This window comes from Monocercomonoides exilis (assembly GCF_001643675.1).
Source record: "Monocercomonoides exilis strain PA203 chromosome Unknown scaffold48-729018, whole genome shotgun sequence".
Classification (NCBI taxonomy): Eukaryota; Preaxostyla; order Oxymonadida; family Polymastigidae; genus Monocercomonoides; species Monocercomonoides exilis.
In genome coordinates this window covers 637,958-657,774 of record NW_027150593.1, presented here as the reverse complement: position 1 = coordinate 657,774, position 19,817 = coordinate 637,958, and the positions used below count along the sequence as shown (strand labels likewise).

Sequence of the window (19,817 nt, the reverse complement as noted above, 5' to 3'; positions counted from 1 at the left end):
CTTGCATTTATCAAAAAACAATGTTTTGAGGGTGGAAGTCAAAAACGCATCAACATTAAATATTACGTTATATTTTAAGCAAATAAAGCATTTTTTGCTTGTTTTCCAAAAAAGCTTGATCTTTTAACATGAAAGTGAAAAAATATCATTTTTTCACAAAATAATTAATTCAAACATGAAGACAAATGTTATACAAAGAATTGAATCCATTTAAAAATGAGTTTGAACTTATTTATATTTAAATACACATTTTTTGAATTCAAAAATTTCAGTTTTTAATTGTGACAGTAAAATAAACAAAAACGATTGATTCTGTTTTAATCAACAAACAATATAAAACAATACTATATATTTCTTAGTCATATTTTGAGTTATTCTGATTGATTAACATAAAGTTATGCAAATGATCAATATATTTTCATGATTTTCCGACATATATTGTATGAAAACAATAATACATTCAAAAACTGAGTGACATCAACTGCTTATATCTATAGTTAATATTTTTTATTAATGTCGTTCTCTTCTTTCAAGATTTCTCTCATTTTGGTTTTGAAAATAGATATTGAATCTTTCTGTATTTAACGCTTTTGCTAATATAAAAAATATTCAAAAATACAAAATTCTTAGCTGGTGCGAAACAGTTATTAAATGAATTATTGAATCTTATAAATCATTCTTTCTTTTTTTTCGAAGACAATAGCTTTTTGAATTTGGACTTTGTTAAAAGAAACAGCAGAAACAGAAAGTTTTCAGAATGAAAGGACTGATTGATTTTTGTGTGTGTTTCATTTATCTGAGCTGCATATTCATTAATATTTCTTTTGATTTACGTGGTTTGTCTTTTGAAAGTTTCCTATGAAGAAAGAAGAAAATAATTAAACTCAAAAGAAGTGGAATTATCAAAGCTGATGGTGAGCAACGTTGATATGTGGAAAGTTTGTAATCGAATTATTTTTGTTCATTTATTAATTTCTTTCTCGTTGTTTGAAAGCATGTTGAACAAGAATTGCATTTGAAGGAGATGGCAGAAGTCATTCAAAATCATCGAGAACATCGAAACTCGAAACGCCTTATCAATCAGTTTGTTTGACAGTTATTGATAAGCATTTAAGTTTTCAACGAGATTACAAAGATGTAATTTCAAAAGAGTTAAGTTTTGGAAGAGATGCAAGAGAGAATTGTCAGAGTTTGAAAAGGGTTTTGATTGGCAGAGGAAGGGACAAATGAAAGTGGGAAAAGAAGACTAAGTGAAATGTTGATAATTATTGCATCAAAGCATTATCTTTGCTTTTACCAGTTGAAGAATGAAGAATTTGAAGTGCTCACGTGCATCGTTGTATGGAATTCAGGGAAGCTAAGTGGGATGATGGAGAAATCAGCAAGCAATGCATGAATTTTCTTAAATGCGCAGTTGATAATCAATATGTGAAGCTGAAGTTTTGTCAGAAATCTGAGAAGCCGATGCAGTCTTGGTGAAAAAGATCGATCAGATGAGCATATGAGGGACTTGTGGATGATACAAAGATTTTCTAAAATATTCATGCAAAACCGAAAATACGGAGAATGAAAGCCTCTTGGCAAAACGAAAAGTTACGAAACTTTTGTTATTGAAAAAGATGGAAAAAGAAGTGTTCGATAATTGCATTGTTGTGAATGGTGATAAATTTGAAAATGGATTGTTTTTTCAAACAAATTACTAAATATGAAGTTGTTTGTTTTTGAGTAACTAGTTTTTTGAAATTTTTCTTTTTATTTGACTTGAGAAGAACATTCAATTGCCTGAATTTCAAAGAAATATTTTTATTTGAAAAATATCTATTTTAAAACTTAAACATAAAAATCACGAGTCTTTTAAAGTATTTGCAATCTTCAAAAATTCATTAAAACAACATTTTTCAAAAATGAAATGTGAAACTTTTCACTTTGAACTTTCACAAGTGAAAAAGATTACAAAATCATGTTTTGAGAAATCATTAACGCAAGTGAAAAGTATTTTCTTTTTTTTAAAAAACATTCGAAAGAATTATGAATTTTGAAAATCGTTAAAATATAGCGACTTCATTGCTTCTGCAACATTTTCTTGCATTTTTGAACTGAATTCTTTCGTCTTTATTGACTTGCGTAAATTGAATTTTGTCACCTCCATGATCAGCCGTTTGATTCCTGCTCGCAGCTTGCCTTCATTTCTGTAGACTTGACAATTGTCCCACAACTGCTATCATAAAACTTTCTATCTTCTTTTGGAATGCTCCATGAAATGAAAGTTCCCAGTTTCTGTAAGCTCCATCACCACATTAGATGAATAACCAGTCGTTGTTTTGCAATAAATCTTTTTGAAATTCATTCTTAAATGGTATCTCGATAAACTGAACACTTCTTCTGTTTTTGAAAGAAGAAGAAGAAAGTGAACTCGTCCCAATCACATTCACCTCTTTCCCTCTCCCTGTATTAATCATCTTCTTTTCCTCAATGCTTTTCTTCTTCTCTTCTCTTATACGCTTCCCTTATGCAACGTTATCGAGAAGCTCAGCTGCACCATGCTCGACTCCACTGCATGCCCCACTGTCTTGCAAGGTGCTGCCTCACTCATCCCACACAGATTGTTTGTATCATCTCCACTCACCCCAACATACCGATCATTCATCCCTTCCTTCAGCCAATCCTTCTTTTCTGTATGCTGATATGCTCCATTTTCTCAATAGCACACTTTCTTATCGTTGCTATTCGTTGTGGACGATTCATAGAACGGATTGTCCGACGAGAAGAGATTGTAATCATCTTCACTATAAACATCGTGTCCATATGAAGTGGAAGTAGTTGTGCATCTGCTATCATGGAAGAAGAAGAAGAAGTAGCAATAAAGGTTGTTGCTTGGGATTGTTTGTTGATTTGTTTAAAATACAATCCTCCACCTGTTGATGTTGTGTTTCACGAAATAAACTGGATGTTCCTCATTTTGAATGCAGCTGGAACACCATAACAATACATCCTTCCACCATTATTATTTGTGAGTGTACACGAAGTGAATGAGCACTCAAACACACATGCACTCTCTCCATTACCGTTCGCAATTCCAAGACAGATTTTCAGTTCTGAAAAATTTTGAGAATAAGTCGTTTTTCATTGTTTCTATAGCATTTCTTCTTTCAACTAAATTCACTCTTCAAATTTAGGATTTCATCTTCATATGCCCAAATTTTCATAAATATAATCTTATCTTTTTGTCGAATTTCGCGCAAATCATTTGACATAAAATCCTTTTGACAGAATTTCACGCTTTCTTTTTTTTGGAAGACCATAACTGTTTGACAAAAAATATTTGGAAATGATTTCTTCGAGTCATTACAAAATAAAATCGATAATTTCTGTTTTCCACATGTTTATTTTGACAAAAGAAGATCATTGAATATGTAGATACGTTTATAGGGAAATCTTTTGTGATTTGTCAAAAGCTTTAGAAGTAAGGAATCAACAATTACCATTCAAGCAAACTGATGATATTTGAAACGAATGGGAACAATCTTCATATATATATTTCGTTTTTTGCAATCTTAAAACTTTTTTCATTATCACAAACAAAAAAAAAGTTTCCAATAATTAATCTAATGCAAATTTTCATAATAAAGATAGGTCAAATATTCAAATTCAAAATATAGTTGAAACCATTTTTATATCAAAAATATTTTTATTTAATGTTTTTAAAAAACGTCCAGTAGATTTAAGTTTTTCAAGGTTATTTCAAAATAACTGGGTTAATTCAAAATTCGTGGCTGAAACTTGAAATAACACAAATAATTTGAAATAACCAATTCATTTCACATTTTATCTAATATTAGATACAATGCAGATTGGATCACATAATTCAAATTGAAAAAAAAAATTCAAAATTGTGGGGGTTATTTAAAATAACCCCTGTTTATTTAAATTGACTGGCCTATTTTTAAAATCTTCATCCTATTTTGAATTGAATGTTCAAAACATGAAAATAGATCTCATTAAATGATTTGCATAATAGATTGATATAAAAAACTGAAGTTAATTTTCATTTTCTTTTTGCAAAAATTTTGATCTTTCAATAATCAACTTCGAAAAAACAGAATATTTTGTTAATTCGTTTAAAATGCTATTCCAACTTATGTTATCGAAAACGTGAGTTATATAATGCGAGTATATATGGTTTTAACAATTAAAAATTCATTTTTCCCAATATACAAATCATAAAAGCTTTTTCAAATTTTTTGTTTATTTCTTCGCAAATGCAAACAGTTTCTTTAAAAATGTAGCACCAACGGCCACTTCTGTGCAATTTTGTTCAGTGCTCATTAGGTAATTATGCTTTTTTTGTTTTAAGCAACAGCACTTTTCAAACAATATTGTTTTTCATTTTTCACCTTGCTGAAAAACAATGTTAAAAATCGTTAACAAGAAATATATAAAACACTGAACGTTGAAAGGTATATATGGTTTTTTTTTTTTTCAAAATTTCGTTTTTTATGAAGAACATTTTATATTATTTCAAAATTTTCTTTTTCGATATTTATCTTCTAATTTTGCAAATTACACAATTTTCTTACAGTTCCAAATTCTATAAACATTTTGCCTTTGAATATCCCACATTTATAACACACTCTATCCCCAGGATTACTCGCAAATGAAATTCTTTTTTCAATTATGGCAAACATTTATTCTATCGTGTCCCGACTGACAGATTTCTTTTTCAGCAAACTCAAACCATCATCAACAGTTCTATCTTTTCTTTTTTTTACAGCTCCGACACTTTTTTCTCTGCCTTTGACACCTTCTTTCTTCGCCAAACAAGCTCTACACCAAATGCTCCTGTTGAACACATTGGAAATGAAACTAATAAAAAGAAACCTGGAAGACTGATTTCGTTTTATGTGAACAGCCATCGATTCGAGTGGTGCGAATGGAATGACAAATGGTGGAAGCGATTGAGGTGGAGCACATAAAGTCAACTGCGAAAATGCAAATCTCACAGTCATATTATGTTCTTTTCACAATAGTTCATCCAATGGTGAAGGAGAAGCGTCATACAGCTTGCATTTATTTCATGGTAACATTACGAAATCCAATTACACAAATTGTTCAGCTGCTGGTGGAGGAGCGAATTGCCTTGGAGGAATGCAGACAAATTCTATTCGGCTGCTAATAGAAAACAGAGTTGAAAGTTGTTCAATAACAAGTTGGGGTAGAACTGGTTAGTTTTTTGCCCTTGACGACATGCCACCAGATGCAAAATTTTTGTTCAAAAATTGTGTATGCGTTGCAAATACTGGCGGTGATGCGGCCGGAGCAATCACATTTAATTATCCTCCACCAGTAACACCTCTTCAATATTTCCTACAAAAGTTCCAGTTCATTAATAACAAATTGATAAATTCATCATCTTCATGGGGAGGAGCCGGGCTATGTTACATAAAACACCTTCACTTGGATGAATGAAGTTAAATTCATCACTTTCTGCTTCTTCGATGATAATACTGCCAAAAATGGAAGAGGGAATGATGTGTTCTTTTACGGAAGTGATATCACTCAATCTCCTTTCCAGCAATGCGGATCAACAACCTCATCAAAAAGAGTGTGGAATGAGAATACAGCTGTTAGTGATGTGTACAATGGCTGGCTTCCAATCATCAACCAGAACAAAATTGTTGCAAATGGTGGAAGTGATGTCGATGCCTGTGGAAAAACACAGCAAAGTCCATGCGCCACAGTGGAGTATGCTCTCGGATGCATTGCTCCCTTCAGCGATACCTCCCTCTCTCTTCTCGTCTCCACTTTCACTCCCACAAAGACTCCTGCATTCTGTGAGGTTGAAACAAAAATAACTTGAAATGGCACAACTGCCACCGTCATCTCCTCCAGTGGCATTCCTCAACCACTAAACTCACATTCACAGTCATCACAATCAATATCATCTTCACCAGATCCATCTGCCTCGTCTGCCCTCTTCCAACAGACACAGGGCTCCCTCACAGTCTCTGCCCTCGCCATCGCTCACAACTCCTCAAACCAAATCACCCCCATCCTCTTCCACCTCTCCGGCAACTCCCCTTCCCTCAACCTCAACACAACCATCATCACCGGAACAACCTCCACAACAATAAAAACCCCCCTCTTCTTCCTCACTGCTGGCTCCCTCGCCCTCAACCACACAGCAATCACCAGTCTCGCCCTCAACAGCCAGAGCATCTTCCACCTCACCTCCCTCACCGCTCCCCTCACCCTCAACTCCTCCAACATCACCAGCATCACCTCCACTACCACCCCCGCCAGCTGTGTCCTCTCCTCTGCCACCTCCCCTGCCCTCTCCATCTCCCTCGCCAACTGCACCATGATCAACATCAACTCAGCTCCACAATGCCAACAGACTGCAACCAATGGCGGGTGCATCTCATTCGCCTCATCTGCCTCTGCCAACTCGTTTTCGGTGAGTGACACAACCTTCTCCAGCTGCTGTGTGAGCGAAAGGAAAACGGTAATCGAGAAAATAAAAAAAAGGAAAAAATTACAGAGAATGTGGGATGCTTCTAAAAATAGATGCAAAGGCGAAAGGAAGAAAATGTTCTTCTTTACAAAGAAGTTGGCATTAGAGATTTTACGAGGATGTGGTATGAAAATGTTGAAAGAATTGATAACAAAAATAAAGATGACTTACAAGATGAAAAGAAAGAGGGAGTTTTTTAAGAAAGAAAAAGAGAAAGATCATTTTTAATTTTTGAAATAGAAACATCAGAAAAAAACATGATCGACAGAATTAAATGAAATTGAGGAAATGATAAAAGCAAAAGAAATTAGCCTTTGATTCCACAACTTCAACATCGCTGTGCAATGCTTGTTGTGAAAATATTGACAGTTTAATGAAATGTTAGCAGGAAAAATATTTTTTTTCACAAAATTGTCAGAATTATGTTGTTTTCTTTTTATTATTTATGCAAAAAACTATAAAAATTATCTTCGAAGCGAATCATTCTTCACACAAAACTCAAAACAAATTATCATTTTTCTTTATTGACAAATTATTTATTTAACATTTATTTAATTTAGCGTGTAAACAAGCTTCAATCGAATTATCGAGGTTTGGTTAATAAGACTGTTAAAAAAGGTTTAATTTTTCTTTTGTTTCCACTTTATTTTAATAAGTGTTTTTTGATTGTTTTATTTTCCTTTCCCACAATTATTATTAATTTGAATGATCTTTTCTAATTTGAATTAGGATGGTGATTTTTAAATTTTGGCCTTTAATTTGAATTAAGTGGTCTTTATTCAAATTAACATAGGGTTATTAAAAAAACCTCTATTAATTCAAATGATCCAATTTAATCTGCATTGTATCTATTATGCAATATTTTTACATGAATGACACTTTCAATTTTCTTTTTTGAGCAACCCTTAATGAAAATATTTTTTGATCAAACGTCGGAATTATTTATGATATCAAAAAAAAAAATCACCCAATTATTTACATGTTCAAATTGCATTTGGACATATTATGGTGAGTTCGATCACAAAACGATTGATTTGCAAAATATTGGTGTGAAACAAACAATTACAGCTATTCTTCACTTTCATTTTTGCTTCTAATTTATCCAAAGTATAGCATTTGAAATTGAAGTTGTATAATTTTTATTTTGTGAGATAAATAAAGATGTTTGTGTTTTTCGATTAGCTCGTTTATATTTGAAATTCATTTCATATGTTTAGAATATTCAATGAGTAAAATTAATGGAGTCGATCATGATGAGGAAGAAGAGGAAGAAGAAGAGGATTGGGATGACGAGGAAGAGGAAGAATTCAAGACAGAGCTTACAGAAAAGTTTTCAAGTTTGTGGTTTTTTCTGTTGATTAAACTTCAGATATTTTTGAATATTTTATTAATTTTTTGAAGAGTTGCTTGATGAACTGGAAGATTGCAATGGGAATGAACAGAGAAAGAAAATCGATGAGATGAACGTAATGATTGAAGAAATGAAAGAAAAAGAATTTCATTCAATATTTACAAAAAAGAATTATGACAAAATTATTAAAATGATTGAAGAAAAGAAATTGACTTTGAACAGAGCTATTTTGCTGATGAAACATATTGGCAATTGGAAAGAGCAGATAAATGAGTGGAGTAACAGTTTTCATTAGTCAAAGCTGAATAAAAGAGTTCAAAAGATGATTGTCAAAGAAGAAAAAAAGAAACAAGAAAAGAATGAAAGGCTCCTAACAGATCTTTGTGAATGCTGTACAGTGATGCGCTAGTGCATGATTCCTAGAAAATCGTTAGTTATTTGCTTACGTTATTTTGTGAAAGCAGCTTCGAGCAAAAATGATAATAAAAAAACACAAAAAGAAGTGGAAATTGCACTGATAGCGCTGAATTGCTTTTACAGATAAAAGGCATGATACTGCTTTGTGTTTATTGTTTTTCTTATGAATTTTTAACACCATTTCTGAAATAGATCAAAAAAAAGCTGTATCTGAATGAGATGACAGATGTCATCAAATATCATCAGGAGTGTGGAAATCTCACTCAACTTGCGTATCAGTGCGCTTGGGAGTTTTTGATTAACGGATTATACTACGAAGAAAAATTGGAAAGTGTTGTTGATGAGCTGCATTTTGTGAGAGAAGCTCAAAGCGAAATGAATGAACTGAAGAAATGCATTGATTGCGAGAAAAAAGAGCATGAAAAAGAAAAGGAAAGAAATGAAATGAAAGAAGAGCTTATTTTGACAGGATGGCTCGAAGTATTGGAAATTTATTTATCCTCATGCAATTCGAGGAATGAAAAAATTATTGAAGTTATCAGAAGCGTCATTCAAGTGCTTCGAGCAGCAAAGGATAATCATGGAGATATTTATAGGCAATGCATTCAGTCTTTGGGAACTGCAGCGAGAAACAGAGATATTCAAATTGATGGATTGCTGAAAAGTGGAGCTGTTAATGTGTTTTTGGAGAAAGTTCAGCAAATAACAATTGAAGACTCAAATGCATTCAGTTGTTTGGAATTTTTTGTTGCACTTTCCAGAAAATTGAAAAGAAATACAAATGATGAAATCGAAGAAGCGAAAAGAAAAGCAGCAAAAATAGAGTTGTTTGAAAAGATGGAAGAAGAAGGACACGAAGATATCATCACAAGCTTTCATGGAACGCTGCTGAATATCATCAGCAACAATCCAAATTACCAACTGTCAAGAGATTCATTTGATTATCTTGTTCACCTGTAAAACAACTTTTCGAGCCAATTCAATGAATGACATTTTTGTCATTGAAAAGAAGAAGATGATGAACTTGAAGAAGAAACAGCTGAAGAATGAAAAAGAAACAAAGATTCAAAAGAGACAGACAGAAGCAAATGAACAAACGAAAGAAAAAGAAAAAGAGAGAAGAGAGAAGAAAAGATGTCCTTCAAAAGCAGCTTTTTTTGGTTGGACAATAAAAATATTCAACACAATTTTCAGATTTTCCATTCTTTTCCGTCAGTCTTTTCATGATTGCCTTCTGCTTCTGCTGCAATCTCTCTCAAACAATCATTCACTTGCACAACATCAGTGGTCATTTAATCAATCGGTCCATCTACTTTTTCTTCCACAGTTTCTCGAACATCACCTCTTCCTTCCCAGGGTGAACCATCCATTCCCATTTCACACATTTGGAATGAGACTTCTTCTGAGAGTCAGAAAGATCAACTTTCTGCTCACCTCGCAAAGCCAAAAGGCAAAACCGATGAAAGCACCGAAAAGGAAGTCTGCAAAGAAAGCAGCACATCTGTTGGTGAGACATCTGCATCTGCGTTGCCTGAAGATCTGCCAACTGCAAGTCAAGAATAAGCAACCACTCCTTAATCAGAATTTAAGAAAGAAAATACTCTGAATCCGATAAACGAACTGGCAGAGTTGAAGGGTCTAATAAATGGATTCTAGCTGTGAAAATTTCCTCCATCAAAATAATTATTTTTTTCAAACATTGTGTATGGAGAGAAATCTTTCTAATTTGTGTGAAAAGTTCCATTGTCTTATTTTTTGTGTGATTATGTTTTCATATCTTACAAAATTTGCACCTCACTCAATTAAGTCATTATTATATCTTTTTTCTCACAATTATTTCAATCGTTGTTTTTCATCTGTTGTTGAAACACTTCTTTTGTGAAATATTGACTTTTATCTATTTTATTCGCGTTTGTTTCGATTTTGAGAAATTTTGAAAACAAGCATTTTCAAATTGATAGCAGGTTTGATCCAAGAGTCGAATTAACAATCCAAGTGAGCAAAAGATGAATGAAAAATGAGGTTTTTCAATGCAGGAACGTGCTCTTCACGATTTGAAGATTGCATCTTCATACTCTTTCTTTTCATTATCATCCTCCTCTTCGTCTTCTTATTTCTTAACTGTATTTGGCTGAAAAGTTTTTGTTAAAAAAACAAGAAGAATTTTAAGATGAAAGAGAAAAGCTTTTCAAATGAATGAAAAAGAGGGAATGAAAAATGATGTCAGATTGAAGAGGAAGAGGTAATGGTGGAGTTTTTTGTTTTTGTTGTTGAGGATCAAGAATTGGTCACAAAAAATCAAAAGAAAGTTCTTCTTCCTCGTGTTCATTCATTTCTTCTCAATCCTCTTTCAGTTTTTTCTCGTTTCATTTCTCTTTATCTTTTCAACAAATTCTCAGGAATTCCAAAAAAATCAAAGAAGATGCAATGAAATAATATGTGGAAGGAAATGTTTTTTATTTTTTCATGAAACTTCTGAGCAGATGGGATTTTTTGAGTTTTTTTTAATCCCAAAGAAAAGAAGAAAATGAATGTTGATATTTCATATTTTTTTGCTTCACAGAATTTTAATGAAGTGAAAAAGAAAAAGATATAAAACTAACTTTACATTTGTTGAATGTGACATGACACTGAATGAAAAATAAACAAAAAATTGAGTTACAAAATAAATATCATTTCACTTTCTCAGACATTTACAAAATAATATGTTGAACGTCCTGGTATTGTGCATCTAAATTCTAACACTAAAAATGAAAATATTTCCTCAAAGCTTATGATCACATCTTCGAATCCTTCGTTTTCCATCTTTTCAAACAACTTCATTTTAACCGTCTTTCTTTTCGCTTCATCTATTTCATCGTCTGTGCTTTCTTCCAATTTTCTTGAGGTACCCTCAAAGAATCTAAAGCAATATAAATTGATTTCGTCACTTAATGTTGGCTGATGAAGTTCTTCAAAAACAACATCCATAGATCTGCTCTTCAACAAATCTTCAATTTTCACTGATTTGCTTATTGCTGCTTCTTTCAAGGAATGAATGCATCTTCTGCAAATTTCTCTATGACTATCCTTTGCCACCCGAAATACATTCACAACACTGCTGACAAGCCCAGCAAGTTCTTTATTCCACAAATTGCATGCCTCGAAGAAAGACTTCAATGTTCGGGTCCATCCCTTTACAACATTTGCTTCTTTCACTTTTTCTCTGCTCATTTCCTCTTTTTTCTTCTTCCAATCCACGCATCTTGTCAGATCTTCCAGTTCCTTCACTGCTTCTCTGACAAAATGCAGTTCATTCATTATCATTCCTTCCAATCTTTTGTCGAAATTAAATCTATTTATCAAAAAATCCCAAGCAGATTGATACGCGAATCTCGTTAGATTGTGGTGTTTTTGATGATGTTCGATAATTTCTTTGATTTCATTGATATATCGTTCTTGCTTTATTTCCTAATAAAAAAATTGAGAGAAATCAACAAATGAAACAAAAATTATTGCACTAACAAACAAACAAAAAGTGCACATCACCCAATACCAAATATTGCTCGAAGCCACAAAGCCATTTCCACTTCTTTTTGTGTTTCTTCGTTTTCTTTCTTGTTTGATGCAGCTTTCAGAAGGTGTAGCATGCAAATAACAATAACATTGTCTGGTATAAAACATTTACTTGTGATTAAATGGCATTCGCAAAGATCAACAAGAAGTCTTTCATTCTTTTCTTCTTTTTTCTCATCTTCTTCAACAATCATCTCCTCAAATATTTTGCTCAGTTCAAAATAGTAATAATGGTCGCTCCACGCTCCAGTCAGCGCTTTATAATATCCAATTTGCTTTATCAGCAAAATAGCCCTGTCCAATGCCATGTCTTTTTCTTCAATCATTTTTCCAATTTTGTCGAAATTGTCAGTTGTGAAAATGGATTTGATTTCATCCTCGTCCATCTCATCCATAATTTCCCTTATTTCTTCGATTTTCTGTTTCTGTTCAATTTCGGAGCAATGGCCCAGTTCGTCGAACAAAACTTCAAAAAAAAAACAGAAAATAAAAGGAGAAGCAGTAATCATAAATTCAAAAATATCAATGTTTGCAAACCATTGAACTTTTCGGTGATATTCATCTTTTGTATTTTTTGTATTGCGTCATCCTGAAGACACATCATTTTCTTCAAGCACACAGATACAAAACAAAACAGTTCGGAAAAATTGAAAAATGAAAAGAGTTCACAGTCATTTAAATTTCTGTATTCAAACTTATCTTTAAAATATTAATATTTTTGGAGAGTAATTGAGAAGAAGAACAACGATTCAACAATTTGGATTTGTTGTTATGGCTGTTTGGATCGCTTTGTTTTAATTTTTAATTTTTCAAAACATAACGGTCCATTGCAAAGTGAGAGATAATCATGCATTATCTGTCTCTGAATCGTGAGAATTATTTCCAGTGATGGCCGGAGGCAATCACAAGAAATCGTCAAATTTGGTTTTCATTTTCTTGTTATTTCATATGAAATACCTTTGAATGAATAACAATTTTCAATTGTTTCTGTTGTTTATTGCCATGTTCAAGATGATGAGAGTCTCACGATTAATGCGAAGATCTTTCCATTTGCAGCCTTTTGAAAAGCGAAATGTCTGATTTTCATTTGAAAAGGTGATTAGTTTGCTTTGTGAAGCAGGATATGGAAGAAAAGGAGCTTTGAATAGAATAATAAACTGAAAACAAAGGAATATGCGGATTTAATGCAGTTTCATTCAACTTTTGCTGTGATTGAGATGAAAACAAGTTTAGCAAGAATTAACAGCTGTGTTAAGAGGAGCGAAAACAAGTTGTTTTTCAATTTGGAATTCTTGAAAAAGAAGAGAAACATATTGGAGCGTTTTCAACAAAGAAAGCTGTTGTCCAATTAGAAGGCAGGAAAATGACAATAAATGAGTGAAGGAAATGAATTGGATGATCGAAGTTTTTCTCAGAAGAATATTTTGTGCATTGCGATTATGAAGGCAATCGAGCCTTTGAAGGAACGATCCAAACGAAGATAAGTTGTCTCTCATTGTGTTACTAAGCTTTGCTCCACATTGATTTGCATCTTCTGCTTTGTTATACTCTTTTGAAAAAAAAATTGTATCAATCATGATTTGCTTTGTTTGCAACATGTTTTCAGCCTTTCCGTTATTTATCACAAGGGCAGTTTTAAATGTTTCTGTTCCACAACAACTTCTTCGGTTCCATGTTCAACATTTGGCCTGAAAAAATATCATTCGATTTCAGCTCGTCATCATCATCTTCTTCTTGTTCTGTTTCTGTTTCTGCATCCGCTGGATTCTGCGCATCTTCTTCAACAGCGGCTCGTCTTTATCTCCTTCATACTTGCTTCCCTTTCAACCAAATTCCCTTTCCTCAGCCATCTGCAGACATTCACTCACAACTGTCATGAATAATATTCTATTGTTCTTGTCTCAAGAAAACGAACTGCCATTTGCTTTGTTTTGCCTTCTGCTGTTCACTGCGCGCGTGTGCGGGTGTGCGTATGTATTTGGCGATTGACCTTTTTTTGATGATCCAAATAGCAGCAGATGGGAATGAATTGTGGAGGTCTCTGCTTTGCAACATTGGCGATTCCTTTGTCTGTTCTGTTTCTGGAGCTGTGGGCATGCTGTGAGATGAGCATTTGCAAAAAGAAGTCTCTGCTGCTTTGCGTGTTCTGTTTGTGACTGACGCGAGCATGCTGTTCTGTGTGGTGGCCCTTCTGATGTTCCGAATGACCGTTCAGTCAGCACCAGCAGCGTAGGACGTGTGGATGACGTGGATACGGTTCAAGTTATTGAGAGACGCAGGCACATTTGAAGGTGTCGATGAGAAGAGGAAAGAGAGAGGACGAACGCACCAGAGTGCACCGATTCAAGATTTCTGGGAGAGAAGGGGGAAAAGCGATTGCTTGAAGGCAGAATCAACAATGAAGAGAAACTGATGGCCAAACACAACCCAAGAGAGGAAGCTGCGATGGAAGAAAAGAAAAAAATGGGAAGCTCCATCATCAGGAAAATCGATTCTGCTTCAACATATGAAGTGCTGGCTTTCCAGAGCAAATGGGATGAATGTCATCGCGAAGAAGATCGGAGCGAGTGAATATCAATGGGCCAATCAGAATAGTTTCACGCCTCTCCAAAGCCTCAGTTGCCCTCATTCGCTGGGAAAACAGCACCACATAAGCTTTTATCTTCCTTTTCAAAGAATCCCTTCTCGTGTGACACAAATGAAAGAATCAAATGAAAAAGTTGTTTTTGAGATTCTTGCTTTGTTGCAATTTTTGTTTTGAAGCAACTGTTTCGATTCATTTTCTTTGAATGAATGATTTGTTGTTATTTTTTTTAAATGAAACATACAAAAAGTGGAAGGAAAAATATTACAGTATAAAAATGAAATATTATTCGTCGACACAAAAATATGTCTCTTTTTCTTCTTACTCAAACAGCAGAAAATATGTTGTTTTTTCTTTCTGATATGCATTCCGAAATGTAAAAACTGCGACCCCAGGAAGAAAAAAAATATCTGGAGCATGGTGCAATATTTCCAAAAAGAAAGACGCAAAAAGAATTTTAAAGAACAATTACACTTTTGATAATAATTTTCTTTTTGTTGATCAACAACCAATTGTCTTTCTATGAAAATGTTTTTGACTTTGATTCTCGCGAACTGTCTGTTTGCCAGTTGTCCCGCTCCGCAGCGCGATAACAAAAATTGGTCAAATGCATTTTCCGATGGCCGTCCCGAGGCAGCTGTTGATGCCGTTTTTATTTCTGAAAAAGGAGACGATTCGAAGCAGAACTGTGGAAGTGAAGCGGATCCGTGCAAAACAATTGCGAAAGGGATTGAGCTGCTTGGGGAAGGTCCTGGGGATAAGTCCGTCAAAATTGTTGATTCCGCTGAAATTCCATACGGTTTTCAGTTTTTGAAAGATTTCAGCCTTGGGATAGCAGCAGCATCGAAGCAGGGCGCGGGCAAAACACTCGATTTTGAATTGGATGGCATTGTTGCGAAAGGGGAGTTCCACATGGTGAATGAGAAAACACTGACGCTGGAACATTTGATGTTTAATCTTATTCCATTCAAAACTGATAAGCTATCAAAGGAAGCAGACGCCTCTTCCGCGGTGATTCTTTCTAGGGGCGTTGGGGGAGCCTTGACGATGAGGCATGTTGGAATATGTTTTCAAAAATGGACAGATGAATATGCGCCATTTTCGATATTGAGAATAACAGAAGGAAAATTGTCAATTGATGGATTTCATTGGGGTTTCTTGGGGTATTACTATCTTTCTAGTGTGGCCATCCTGCACATATCCGAAGATGTTGCTGTTCAAAAATTGAAGAGTCTTCAAATGGACCATGCAAAGCTCGACAAAGAATGTGCCCTGGAACTTCGGTCTTCGTTCACACTGGAAGGAAGCCACTTTGGCTCTGTTGAGAGGGGAAATGCAGGGCCAGCGCTGCTCGAAGCGAAAAGTGGGGCAGACAAAAAAGTGGCGATTACTATATCTGAATGCAAGATATCTTCGATGCAATCGCAGAAATCAGAAAATGGTGGCTGCATCTATTTTGAGATGATGCACCCGGAGAGTGAACTGAACATTGTCGATACAATATTTGACTGGGGAAGGGCTGTTCGTGGGGGAGGGGCGATGATTGGCGCAATGAAAGGGAAAGTGAAGTTGGAAAATGTGGAGTTTCGCAGCTGTGAGGCAGCTGCGGATGGAGGAGGGCTGGCGATACGTGATCTGACGCAGATGGCAGGATTTGAATGCAGAAACGGCACATTTCGGGGATGCAAGGCAAAGACAGGCGGAGGGATGGCAATACATTTGGGAGAAGAGACAAGGCTGATCGACGAAATTTTGTTCAAAAACTGTTTCTTCAGAGGCAATTCAGCAGGACAGTGCGGAAATGATCTTGCGCTGTGCAGTGAAGGAGACGTTGAAATGAGCCGAACGCCTTTTGACGCAGATTCCTTCAGCGTGACGAAAGACCATCGAGTTGGAGCGATAAAGAAAGATGGAGCAATTGTATTTTATGAGGACTGGCTGCGCTTTGACACGCTGGATATCGATGTCGATGGAGAAAATGGAGAAGACAGCGCGGAATGTGGCAAAATGAGGAAAAGACCTTGCAAGACGATGAAGCAAGCTCTCTTGAAATGCCTTCCAGGCAGAGCATTTACTGTGTATGCAGCAGAAGACGGCAACAAATACGACGCAGAGCCAATAATGATTGAAGAGAGGTCTGCCACAGTCACAAACAGAAAAAAAAACGTCATCAGCATCACAACAGCGCTGGACGAAGCGAAGGCGCATCCGGGCGAGGGACTGTTTAATGTGCGGCAAAATGCGAATTTTGGGCTGTACAGAGCAGATGTGCAAGTGGATACAACGAGACAGAGCGGGAGAGACAATGGCCTGTTTGTGTGTGATGGAGACAGGGCGTGTGCTGACATCTACCGAGTGAACATCTCGTGCACCGATTCTCAACAGATTCTAAACTGTGTGCTGATCGAATGCAAAATGGGAAAGCTCACTCTGAATGAAGTCTTTATCTCTCATTTCACATCTTCTTTTGCACTCGTCTTGGTGGAAGCTGCGAAATATATTGATTTTATTAGATTGAACATGGACACAATCTCTTCAACGAGCACAACACAGTCAATTATTACTATTTTGGCGGAGTGCGAGCATCTGAGCTTTGACGATGGAAAGTTTTCTAACTGCAGATCAACGGAACATCGACTGGGAGGAGTGCTGCATTTGGAGATTGGGAATGGGAATTATTACAGCTTTTACGGTGCTGAATTCAAAAATTGCTCGTGCAAAGGTGCGCAAATGACTTCAGATGAACAGGGGTTGATGCTGAACGAAGAGTCGAAAGGCGGAGCGATGTTTATTTGGGCTGCTGATGAAATCACAGGAGCAGTGAATTTGAGATTGAACGGGATGAGATTTAGTGAGTGCTGGGCAGACCGAGGAGAGCTTGTGTATCTTTCGTTTCCGAGCGGAAGGAAGCAGATAAAAGAGGAGTTGTTTGAATTTGAGATGGAAGAGATATATGGAAAAGCGAATCTGATGCTTTTGGAAGAAAGGAAAGGGGGAGAGGCGAATGTTGTTGATCTTCTGAGCGACGAAGCGAACAGACTGCCGTACCATTCTCAGAATATTTATGTTGGAGGAGCGAAGGCGAGCGACGACAAGGTCTGTGGGGCAAAAGAAAGACCGTGCGATCTGCTCAGCACAGCCATCAAGCATGGAATCCATATTGAAGTTATGACGATGTATGTGATTGGAAGAGTTTTCGTAAACGAGCCGTTTTTGATTGACAAGGACATAACACTGACTTCTGCGTCTGAACCTTCATCTGAATTATCATCTAAATGGGAACAGGGATCTGGCACAGCTTCAAAAATGTTCTCAGCTGTAAAGAAGAATCGGGGCATCCTTCGAATTGGGGCGAATATGAAAGCGGAGGAGTCAACAGCTGTGTTTTATATGGACAATTATTATCTGAAGTTTGAGCACATTGACATCGAGTATCCAGATGCCATTGAAGGAGACGCGCTGGATGTGATCTATTCGAAACGCAACTTGAAATTAACAGATGTTGTCTTCAGGCCGTGGTACACAGGCTTGAAAGGAGAAAATGTGAAAGGGGGGGAAGGAAGAGCTCTTCCGTACAGGCTGATAGTGTCCAGCCAAGGATCGAATACATTTTCGCAGCTGGTCATTAACGGGAGAAACGGAAACATCACAAGCAGCAAGCAGCACAACGAATGCAAAGATGAGAAAGAAGGAGAGGAGAAGAGCAGCCTTTTGAAATTCGAGGAATCATTTACAATCAGCGATCAGAAGAATGAAATCGGAGAAGAGGAAAATCTGCTGTGTTCGTGGGATTCTGGATTGCTTTGCACATATGAAATGTTTCACATTACCATCAATGACAGCTCATTTTTGGACATCAGCGAAGGAGTGATCTATTCCTTGCATTCCCGTCTGAGCTTGAACAACTGCAGCTTTGTGAACAATCACCCGATTGGCAAGAATTGGGAAAAGTTTGCATCATTGCACAACAACATTCGATTCCTGGACAGCATGGGATATAATCAAGTTTTCATCAACAGCCTGGCGGCTGGAAGTGATGGATTGGAAGGGAAGCCATTTGGGATGCTTGTGGAAGGAGAGGTTGGTGGACAAGCAGCAGAAAATATGGACTCGTATTTCTTCAGTCCTGTTTTGAAGAATGCAACGATGATCAAAAAGGCCAAGGAGACAGCAGAGCAAGGAAAAGGTCGAATAATCGAGTCAGACGAAGGAGCACGCGCTGTGATTCAGGGGTGTTATCTGTTTCCATGCGAACTTATAGTTGAAGCATCGAAGAAAAGAATGGGAAAAATAAAGGAGTGGATTGAATGCCCTGTTTCTGAGTATGTGAACGAGACAGAGACGAGAGTGGAGATTCCTCCATCGCTGCTGGATGGCGACGAGTACACATCGTTGGTTTGCCGGCTGAGATATCCGAGCGGAATTACAAAAGGAGAAAAAAGCACAGGTTATATAACTCTGGCAAAGCAGAAGAAAGAAGATCCGAAGTTGACAACAGCCCAGCTGGTGTCAATCATTGTGTCTGTGAGCGTGTTTTCTATTGCTGCAGTTGTGGCGGTTGTAATTGTTGTTTGTGTGGTGAGAAACAGGAAGCGAAGACAATACAAATCGATCTAGGACGAGGAGAATTGATGAGAGAAACAGTAAATACGATTTATTTTTGGATCTTTAAGTTTACTTCAACTTTTTTTTTAACTTTTGAAAAATCACACACTTTTTGGAGATCAAAGAAAACTTTTCTTTATTTCAATTATTTTGACATTTTGATTTTTCTTTTCAGACTTTGCGAAGAGTTTTATTTATATGTATGTATTTGTTATTTTCAATCATCTTTTTCTTCTGTTGACTTTAGAAATATTTTTCATTAAGATATATTTTCAACACAAAATTTTATTTTGAAAAGACATTTTTCGTTATGTTTTTGTGAATTTCTCAGTTTTTAACATTTTTCTCAAAATTAGGAAAAGAGCTCACATTTATATCCATCTGTTATTCGATTTGCTTAATATCACATTCTATGTATTTCTTTCTTTCTTTTTTTTTTTCCAAAAAAAGTTTTGCAGTTTTTGATTTTCATTACTGGAAAGTTACAATTGTCTAAATCATTATTTTGGAGTTTTATTTTGGATAGTTGAAATGGCTTTCTGTTTTGAATTTATTTATTTGTTTGATAATCCTTTTCTTTTAACTACATATGCCAGAGATAATTCTACTTCATGAAACTTACAATTAAATTCGAGATATTTTTCTTTTCCAAAAATTAATCATGACATTGACATTTAGCATTAAAACTTTTTTCTGATGAAAAATAAAATAAAAATAAATTAAAATAAATTTTTTAATATAATAAATCAAAAAATATGTTTTTTTATCTTATTTTCATTTTTTATCTTATTTTT

General features: G+C 35.5%; 4 protein-coding genes across 4 annotated transcripts; 2 read left to right on the top strand and 2 right to left on the bottom strand.

The window, feature by feature from the left end:
- Window positions 1-5,556: 5,556 nt before the first annotated feature.
- Window positions 5,557-6,417, bottom strand: MONOS_8839 (uncharacterized protein; the record flags this gene model as incomplete). Its single annotated transcript, XM_067879283.1, has 3 exons — window positions 5,557-5,829; window positions 6,038-6,351; window positions 6,393-6,417. The coding sequence occupies 3 exons, from the start codon at window positions 6,415-6,417 to the stop codon at window positions 5,557-5,559; spliced, it is 612 nt and encodes a 203-aa protein (XP_067721296.1).
- A 1,319-nt stretch (window positions 6,418-7,736) lies between these two features.
- On the top strand, window positions 7,737-9,842 carry MONOS_8840 (uncharacterized protein; the record flags this gene model as incomplete). Its single annotated transcript, XM_067879285.1, has 4 exons — window positions 7,737-7,848; window positions 7,913-7,977; window positions 8,472-9,012; window positions 9,607-9,842. 4 exons carry the CDS (start codon window positions 7,737-7,739, stop codon window positions 9,840-9,842), a joined length of 954 nt encoding a protein of 317 aa, XP_067721295.1.
- A 1,961-nt stretch (window positions 9,843-11,803) lies between these two features.
- On the bottom strand, window positions 11,804-12,509 carry MONOS_8841 (uncharacterized protein; the record flags this gene model as incomplete). Its single annotated transcript, XM_067879286.1, has 3 exons — window positions 11,804-12,300; window positions 12,372-12,441; window positions 12,504-12,509. 3 exons carry the CDS (start codon window positions 12,507-12,509, stop codon window positions 11,804-11,806), a joined length of 573 nt encoding a protein of 190 aa, XP_067721294.1.
- A 2,437-nt stretch (window positions 12,510-14,946) lies between these two features.
- On the top strand, window positions 14,947-19,035 carry MONOS_8842 (uncharacterized protein; the record flags this gene model as incomplete). The annotated part of the gene is made up of 1 exon (XM_067879287.1): window positions 14,947-19,035. The coding sequence occupies one exon, from the start codon at window positions 14,947-14,949 to the stop codon at window positions 19,033-19,035; it is 4,089 nt and encodes a 1,362-aa protein (XP_067721293.1).
- Between the last annotated feature and the right edge of the window lie 782 nt (window positions 19,036-19,817).